The sequence below is a fragment of the Rhamphochromis longiceps genome, linkage group LG23 (genome assembly GCF_057381845.1).
Source record: "Rhamphochromis longiceps isolate RC_006_pf linkage group LG23, R_longiceps_female_GT1.1, whole genome shotgun sequence".
Lineage (NCBI taxonomy): Eukaryota > Metazoa > Chordata > Actinopteri > Cichliformes > Cichlidae > Rhamphochromis > Rhamphochromis longiceps.
In genome coordinates, this window is record NC_140578.1 from 7,366,591 (window position 1) to 7,376,056 (window position 9,466).

The 9,466-nt window shown below is 43.5% G+C and overlaps 1 protein-coding gene across 8 annotated transcripts in view; it reads left to right on the forward strand.

Moving 5' to 3' along the window:
- Positions 1–6,351, forward strand: part of dab1a (DAB adaptor protein 1a) — an 83,248-nt gene extending 76,897 nt beyond the window's left edge. For 7 of the 8 annotated variants that reach the window (XM_085398860.1, XM_085398865.1, XM_085398864.1 and 4 more), the window contains 3 exons: positions 58–206; positions 1,609–1,705; positions 4,701–6,351. In XM_085398860.1, the coding sequence (XP_085254986.1) occupies positions 58–206; positions 1,609–1,689 (230 nt within the window). In that variant the 3' untranslated portion in view covers positions 1,690–1,705; positions 4,701–6,351. The remainder of the gene's footprint in view (positions 1–57; positions 207–1,608; positions 1,706–4,700) is intronic. The other variant, XM_085398863.1, reaches the window with a different exon arrangement.
- Positions 6,352–9,466: the final 3,115 nt, after the last annotated feature.

Consider the following 9,466-nt stretch of genomic DNA (forward strand, 5'->3'; position numbering starts at 1 on the left):
TCTCTTATCACCATCCAGCGTGTAGTTACGCCTTAATTGTTCTGTCCTCCTCTGCAGCACCCACCCCAGCTCCCAGGCAGAGCTCTCCCTCAAAATCCTCAGCCTCTCACGTCAGTGACCCCCCCACCGACGCCACAGACCCCCCCACCGACGACTCGTTTGGCGAGGCAGAGGGCAGTCCCAGTCGCAGTGGAGAGGAAGATGCTGTAAGTGTGGTGTGGTTTGGTGTGTGAGAAATTTTTGGAGTAAGCCAAGTGTGTGCGCCTTTTTAATAAGTCACTTCTTATGCTGCTATAACCTGCACAGCTTGTTGAGATCTGCTGATAAATAGCCTTTGTAGCCGTGTTGGCGGGCCAGGTAATCACTCTCGCTGATTAGGGGGCCGACGCTGTTGTGTCCTTTAGTGTGAGAGTGTGTGTTGGTGTTTGTGTCAATGCATATGAAAATGTGCACGTCCAGTGTGGGTTACTGTGGAAAAATGAGCAGTAGCATGCATGAGTATTGGGTTGAGTGTGTGCATGGTCAACACAGCGTTAAATTAGCTGGTGAAATTGTCAGAGACATCATTAAGCTGTTATTAATACCAGCAAGGTAGCATCCATACATCACTACTTCTATGTGGACAGACTCATCTGTGGTGAGATATAGGAAGCGTAGTGCCCCAATTCTTCTTCCAGGGGCAATTAATATTTATTTTACCTGTAGCACCTTAATCTGGGGCAGAAAAATGGGTGAAATTAAGGAGGAGTGAGAAGATGGAGAGAAAATAGAAAGATAAAACGAAAGAAAATGGGGGAAAGAAGGATAGAACGTCAGATTCTTAGGGAGTGCCTTTGACCAAAGTCCTTGTAGAATCTGTGACCTTCTAAGAAGCAAGACTTTTCTAGTTCTTTCCCTGCCATTTTCTTCCTGTCTTCCAATTACTCTTTTTTTTGTTTCTTTCAAGCTTGCTTCTCTCCTCCCTCTCGTCCTTCACTCCCCAGGCGTGAAACATTAGTTTTATGCCTCCAATCCAGCTATTATTGAAAAAATAGAGGACTTTCACACTGCTGAAAATGTCACCAGCCCTGAATAAGACACAGAAGCTTTGACCAACCCAAAGACATGTGCATTGGTGGCGGCACTGAGTGAGTGCGGCGAAAAGGTTACCAAAAAAAAAAAAAAAAAAGCGAGAGGACTGGAAAGATGGAGCAAACGCAGAAAAACAACCTCCCACCCTTTTGTGGGTTGAGGTGCAAAAAGCAGAAGTGTTTTAGGAAAAAAAGCAGTGGATCAATAGAAGTAACTCCACAAAGGTTTTCATAACACACCACTGTAAATGAGTGCATGTTTACTGTTTGTGTGTATTTGCAAAGAAGTTTCTATAAAAGGAAACGCTGCGATGGGCTGTGGTTTTCTACTCTAAGTGTCTGTGTTCCTCCTTCAGAGCATTAACAGCTTTACTCTTTGCTTCCTGTTTGCTCTGTTCTTGTAGTTTATCAATCAAGCGTTCTGTCCTTCAGATTTATTCTTCTCTGTCTGTTTTCCCTTTATTTCCTTCTTATACTCTTCCATGGACCTTCCTTTCCACCCTTTCCTCTTCCTTCCTTTCCGTCTTCCACTCTTTAGGCATGTGGTTCTGGGTCGCCCTGCCCCAGCGAGACAGCAGAGCCCAGCCCAGATCAGGCCAGTCCAGAGGCTGGGAGCTAGATAGCAGCAGGGCAAGGTAGGTATCAATACCTCTCCTTCCCCTCTTAACTCCTTCAACTCTCTGCATGTATCTCTTCTTCTCATTTACTGTTGCACCTCCCTTACATAAGTGTGTTGCATCTTTCTGTTTCTTTGCATCAGTGGTTACATTTTCACTGTTTTACCTGTTTTCATTGCCTCGTTAACACAAGTTCAAAGGATGGCACACGTGTGGTTTGGTTTTAATGCTTTATCATGTGTGGGAATTTTTTGTTTTGTAAGTATCTGGTCATGCTGAAGGTGTTGTGCATGTGTGACTTTTTGGAAACAGTGTGTGACAAGTTCATCACGCAACATCACTTTGGCCATAGTGCTCTCATTGTGTTCTGTCATTCTGATGTGCACCTAAATCACGCTCAGTTCTCTAAATAGCACACGTCTCACTTGGAAATTCAATAGCGTGTGACAGCCAATCAGAAACTGTGCACTTCAGTGAGCAGGATGTCTTTTGGGATTTGTGTGCAATATGCTGATCTCAGTTGTTTGGCTTAATTTGATCAGGATGTATGCTCACATTTTATGCATTATATACAGTGTGCAATGTCACTTAAGCACCAGGCACCAATGTTAACCGTTGAGCGATATAGACAGGCAGTCACTGATGACGGGCATGTTTTCACACTTTTTGCACTTTGTTCTACAGTGAAATTCACAACTTTCATAAGCTTGAACGTTCTATGAGAAGCATGTCAATATGCGGTTTGCCTATTCAATGACACACAAACACACACACACACACTCCAAGAAAAAGAGCCATTTTGATCCCTGCCTCCCTACCCGGTGTCCTCTCCCACACAATTCCCGACTGTGGCTCCTTAATGATAGCTGCTGGCACTCACACCAGAAAAAAATGTGATGGTTTTGTTTTCATCAGCTAATACTGGAGCGCCAAGATTAATGACTGCCCCGATATAATTGGCATTAATTAAAACCCAAGGAGCCTTCAAGTCCTTCCCCACTCCGGGAGAGGAGGAGGGGGGCAAAGCAGCTTCCCTCCCCTGTTGGCCTTGCTCCTCATTCAGACGCTATGAAAGCTGCATGGCAGCAGGTGGATGTGGCACTTAAGTACGAGAACGAATTTTAGAATACTGAGCAGGAAATCTGGTTATGATCTAGCAGCTATGGCCAGAAGCTTCTAGTCTGTCCTCTGTAGTAGGTGGACTGCTTTGGTCCTGGTCCAATTACGCTGTTCCCATATGGTGTTTACTTGCTCAATCACATCGGCTTTAGACATCTTCCCAAACACACACACCTGTGCAGTAGTCCCGGCTATTCCCTGGACAAGCACACCTGTGATCGATACTGTCACCACCTGTGCTCATATTGGAGCCAAAAATATGCGTGTGCTTGTGTGAGTGTGTTGCTGCTGGCCATGACCGCCTGTCCTGTCCTCCCCCTCCCACTGCGTGTCTCCGACAGACATGTGTTCAGGCTAGTGGGAGTGTAAGTGTTTTTTCTGGGGTGATTTCATCATGTCCAGTGAACGCTCCCGAGTCTCAGCCATGAAATGGCCTGCTTCCACGGTTCACTGACCAATCTCACATTGCTCCCCCTGCCGAGGGCCTACCACACGCATGCACATAAATGTCCACACATGTACCAGCCAGGCCGGATATTCTGGCCTTGAGGCTGCTGCCACGCCAGCAAATCACTCATACCTCCACCGAGGACTTGTACTCGCTCTCTCGGCTGGGGATGAAGGAGCTGAAGCCGCCTCAGATGGCAGTGCCTGTTAGATGATGCAGGGTGACACCGCTGGGCTGTGGCTCTGGTGCATTGGCTGAGCAGTGTGTGCTTGCTGTCACTGCTTGTCTCAGCCTCTTTGTCACCTTTCTCGGGGCTGCTGGCAGCTACTTTCTGCTGACTGTCTGGCCTTGGCCAGCCCTGCAGTTACAGCTTTGTATGCCAAAGACCAAAGCCTTAACTAAAGCAGCCCTCCCAGCATCAACCCAAGTATTCTTTTTTTTAGATGAAAGCTGTTGCAGATTGTGCATTATGTAAGTTTAAGCACAAGTAGAAGTGAGAGGTTCAATCATTCGTTGCTTATCTATAAAATGTCAAACAGCATATTCAAAAAAAAGAAAAACATAATGGTTTTCCAGAACCCAGTTTAACATATTTTAATGACTTCTTTTTATCTAGCTGAGCCTCCAAAACAGAACAGCCCAACGTTGAGTCATACTGTGACAGAGACACACCTAACTACGAGCAGTTTGCTCAACTAAACCTTCTTCTAATAGGGGAGCTGTGGGCAGCCCCAAACTCTAAATGAGTTTTCTGCTCTGGAGAAGTCTCCCAGAATATAATAGGAAAGTCAGTAGCCTCCAATCAAGTTGTCTACATGGCAGATTGAGTGGCTGGCTATAATTATGTGTACAATAATAACGACCCCATTGTGAGTGACTGCAGCAGGGTTGGTGCTTTGACTGCAGGGTGTTCCATCATCCACTGTTGTCTTCCAGCTCAGCTGGAGAGAAATGCAGACATGATGACTCATAACTGGTTTTTCAAGGCACTACCTCTGATTCTTGCTGGTCCTGGAGGGAGTTTGAGGTGGGAGAAAATATGCATTTACATGGACACTGTGATAACAACACACAAACACGCATGCAGGCACGCGCACACAAATGGCTTTGAGAGTGATGGACCTATGAACGGCCTAAGAGGTAAGAGGAAAAGTGACCGAAGGTCTCCTTCAATGCAGTGTGCTACTGCCACCTGGTGGTGATGTCAGTTATAGGAACTTGCAAACCACTGCAAAACTAGAGCTAACTTGTCAGGGCTTGCAGGTTGCTGATACTTGCAGTTCAGTCAGTTGAGAGAATGAATCATAAATCCGGGCACTCCCTTTTTATTATGTAACACTCAGATGAAACACAGAGGCCAGACACTGACATTACAGATATAGCAAGCCTTTGAAAAAAACAAAGGAAAGTAAAAATGTGGTAATTTTTTTTTTCTTTCATTGACAGAAGAGGAAGGACCCTCTCTATGCCCAGATTAACAAAGGGAAGAAATAAAGAGACACACAGGAAGACAGACCTGACCAGCACTGAGAGAACAGGAGGAGAACCCTTAACCTCTGTTTGTGTGAGTGCGTGTGTGCGTGCATGTCTGGCACATCCCCGCCTGGCCAAGCCCTTCTTCTTCTCCTTCAGCTAACAACCTCCCAGGAGGAGCTTCCACACTCCCACAGTCCTCCTCCTCCTCCTCCTGTCTGCAGTCTTTCCTCCTCCTGAGAGGGGAGAGCCCTCTTGGTCATTCACTCCAGGCAGGAAGGGATATCAATCACTGAGACGGATCCAGTTCTCCCTCCACTGCGCAGTCTTCTCCTCTCCTCCCTTCTCCCTGTGGCGACTCACACTCAGCCTTACAGATAGAACCTGCTCCTCCCCTCTCTGCCCCCCCGTTCCCTTCCTCCTCCTTTGCTCTCTTTCCTCTGCCTCCTGTGTCTGGCCAGAGACTGTGCTGCCAAGAAGGGACTGAATCATGCAGTGCCTCCCCGTCTCTGACACTCCCTCACACACGCACGCTCATCGGGATTAGAACGATCACCTTTTGTTTTAATGGACAGAATCTGCATCTGTAGTGAGGAGATCCCATAGGAGGAGCTAGACTATTAATGGGCCTATCAGGGATGGCCCGTTACTGGGATCACTGCTTCTGATTGCTTGGCTGGTTCGGGGAGTTTAACCCCATTCTTGTGAGTGTCTGCTGGATCACTATGCAGAAACAGACTCTCTGGGAGCTACTCACACACCAACGACATACATCTTGCACACAGGAATCAGCTTACATACTCTCACACATGCAAACACATACACACAGTCCACCTTCTCTGACATGCATACACACAGTAATTTGCCAAACGTCTCTCCTCGCAGACAGACTCATACAGAGGCCAGAGGACCAGACACGCTGAAGAAAAGACACTGAGAGGGAAGTGCTGCAAGTTAAACAGATTCTGTGATTGAACTGTTCATTCTCTATAGCTTTTGTACAATACTGATTAAAAAAGAAGAAGAAATTGAAAAATTTGAATTTTTATTTTATAAGTCAATCAAGCCGCTGGGGTCAGCTCTATAGGAGATATAGAGTCAACATGGCTTTAAGGCATCTGATCGTTGGTTTGCCAAACTCATTTTGTAAATAATGATAACAACCATTTTGTCCACTGGACTTCTGTGCCATAAAATAGGAAGGCTTCAGTTATGCAACTCTTGACGTTAACCCAAGCAATACCAACATATGTTTTCTTTTTCCTGTTGTCTGTTTCATTCGCCTCACCCCCCCCCCTCTTTTGTGCATAGATGTTGTGAACCATTAATTACTCTGGTTCCAGCCCTAAAGCCTGCACCGTGCCCTGCTGTGTCTTCTTGAGTTCCCACCCAAAAACACTATATCGCGGTCCTGAGCTTTTGTATCACAAGACTATCATTTTTATGTTGCAGGCAACAGTCAGGGTCTCACTCACTCACTGTAGCCCAGACTGCTTCTCTCCTCCATCACATTCTCCCAGACTAGTCTCAAAGATAACAGCGATGCTCTGCCCATCTGTCTGTCTGTTGGTCAGGTGCCAAACTGCTGCTGTCTGAGTGTGGACTGCAGCATCCTCTGCTACAACTACATCAACTGTGATGCCAATGACTCCCTATTTTATGGCCAGAGTCCCCATATCATTCGAGAACTCTTTTGGACTATGAAGCTGATTAACTTTAAAACTTTGAGAACTAGATGATGAGCAAAGACGTTGAATAAAAAGGGAAACGTTGCTGTTTGAGTACATAACATTTCTAGACCTATTTTAACTTTACCTCAGCTAACAGTTTCTTAATGTAAATTGACACATTATTTTTATCTTTATGAATATGACATTCTACAGTGGGTTTTTAGATGATTTTTTTGGTTCTATCTTGATTTACGTATTCCACCATGTATTACTGTTACAAATAAACACATCCCAAATGACTAATACGTGTGTTTATGCCTCTGCTTTTGTGTGCGAGCAAGAAAGAGTGAGCCTAATGGTGTGTGCCTAGCAGAGGTGACCCCCCCCCCCCCCCCCACACACACACACCACCTCCACCATCAAGTGCCACAGCATTTTGCAATAATTTAACACTGCTTTAATGACCTGTCACATTCTGCTACACTCTATTGCAAGCTGTCATAAGCTTTATTAGCAAGCAACCGCAAAACAAGAACTCTAACCTTCCTACTCTTGTTCTGTTTCTCACTTTCTACCCACAGAAAGGGTTCAGACACGAGTACACCCTTAATGCACTGTTCTGTAAATTCAATTGAACTAGAACTTTACACATTTTAAATGAACCATTTTACACACAAAATGCTGTCACTGTGCTATTTGGTTGTGGGATTAGTTAGGTATTTGAGATGCTTATCTGTAGGATTTCTGACACCTGTGCAGGTGAATGGAATTGCCTTGTTATTCCTTAAACATTAAAAAATTATATCTGACAGCTTTTGTCTTCTCTCAAACAGTGTCCTGGGTACTCCATAATCTATAAACCCTACTGTGTGCAGCTTATTTGAGAACATTTCAGCTGTGAAAGCTGTCAAAACTGACATCTGCAAATTGTCCAAGATGAGCAGCAGGCTGTGCTGGAAAGATGAGCAGCAGTTTGACCATCTTTATGTATTTTTCAAGAGAGCACCACAGCTATAGTCTTCTCCATAGAAACCAAAAAGTTGCAGACATGTTTAAAGGCAGATGCTACAGGTTAATAATAAACAAAAAACCGAACGCTATCAAGACAACCGTTTTATTATACATGATGAGCCTTATCTTTAACTATCAAATGTATCAGCTATCTAAATATCTTCTAATTTGCCTTTTGAAATTTGTACACTGGATGAAGCCAGTTTAAAGTTTGCATATCAGTGTGAAATGTTTTTACAGATCTGATTTTAAGTAGCTCATTTTTTTACTTGAGAAAATTTTGTCAACAGATAAGATAAGATTTTCAACATGCTTCTAGGAATAGGATGCACCATGAATCACATACTCAAAGTTTTTTGAATGAAGGATGCGGTAAAAACCTTCCACATACAGATGGGAGTAAAACTTAGATCTTTCCCTGAAAAAAAAGAAAGAAATGGCGTTAAAAGGTATCCAATGTAAAATTGCAAAAACAAAAATTGTTTTTAGTTTACAAGATTACCTACAATCATTTAATTCTTCTGTAATGCAAATTTTCTGGAATGTTTTATTTAAATATGCAAATACAATCACCTTAAACATGCACCAGTTACAATACATTTCAAAGCACAAGGCCGCAAAATAAAGACTTCATTCTGTTATTTATAGAATGAAGAATATTATTTATCCACTAGACTGAGCAAAGACATGCTATGTACACCAAACAGCTTGAAATCTACACTCATTGACCACTTCTTTAATTAAACCTGTTCAACTAATAGTTAACACACAGAGCTAATCAGGGACATTGTATAAGCTGACTCCTTTTAGACACGTAGACATGATCAAGATGACCTGAAGTTTAAAAAAAGCATCTGAAAGGAAGAAAGATGATTTAAGTGAACGTGGCAAACTGCTGCTCTACGGGGATTTTACCCCCCAAAACGATCTCTAGGGTTTATAGAGCAATGGCCCAAAAAGGAGAAAATATCCAGTAAGCGAAATGCCTTGTTGATCAGAGGAGAATGGCCAGACTGTTTTGAGCTAAAAGGAAAAGAACATAACTCCCTTTACAACCAGGGTATGCAGAGGAGCATCTCTGAACACAGTGCTCCTTGAAACACTACAGCAGTAGTGGCACCACGTGCAGGAAATTTAGGCTACATCACCAAAGTTGGACAATGGATGATTGAAAAAACATTCCCTGGACTGATGAGTCTGGATTTCTGCAACAACAAACAGCATCAAAAATAGATTTCTCCTGCCTTGCAACAACAGTTCGGGGCGGTGTTGGTATAATGGTGTGTGGGATATCTCAAAAACTTTGGGTTCTTTAGTACAAACTCAGTCAGCATTGTTTAAAAACTACAGTACAATCTGAGTACTGTTGTTGTCCATCCCTTTATGACCACAGTGTGCCCACCTTCTGATGGCTGCTCCCATTAGGAATGCACCATGTCACGAACCTCAAATCATCTCAAAGTGGTTTCTTAAATAGCCTCTAAAGTCACCACATCTCAGTCCAATAGAGCAACTGTGTGATGCGGTCATGCTGGTAAGGACCAAAATCTCTGATGAAAGTTTCCCGCACTTTTGTTGAATCTGTGAGAATTAAGACAAAAAGAGATCCTCCTTAGTACGAGTAAAGTGTACCTAATGAAGTGACCGGTGAGTGTACACAACTTGGTAGTGAGTTAAGCGTATGAGAGACTATAGTCTGCTACAGTTACAAAGCTGCCAAATAAAGACAACGCTTACAGAATGTATTTATGTCACATTATTGACACATTTCTTCGGTCATCTCATTTTCTCTACGTTTAATTTGAATGATTCGTTTAGGCGACAGTTAATAAATCAAAGATTAAACTTTTATACCACATCCTCTCATAACAGCAAAATACACTGTTCTTATAAGAGAGATTAGCATTCTTAAAAAAATGAGTCACTTTGAAAATAAACACAAAAAAAATCTCCATCCGCTTGGTTTCATGAGAGTGACTCACGTCGTGCCAGCCGGGCGACATTCCTGAAGAAGAGGGAGAAGAATCCAAGAGCTGTTGACAGTCATCGTGCTGTGGC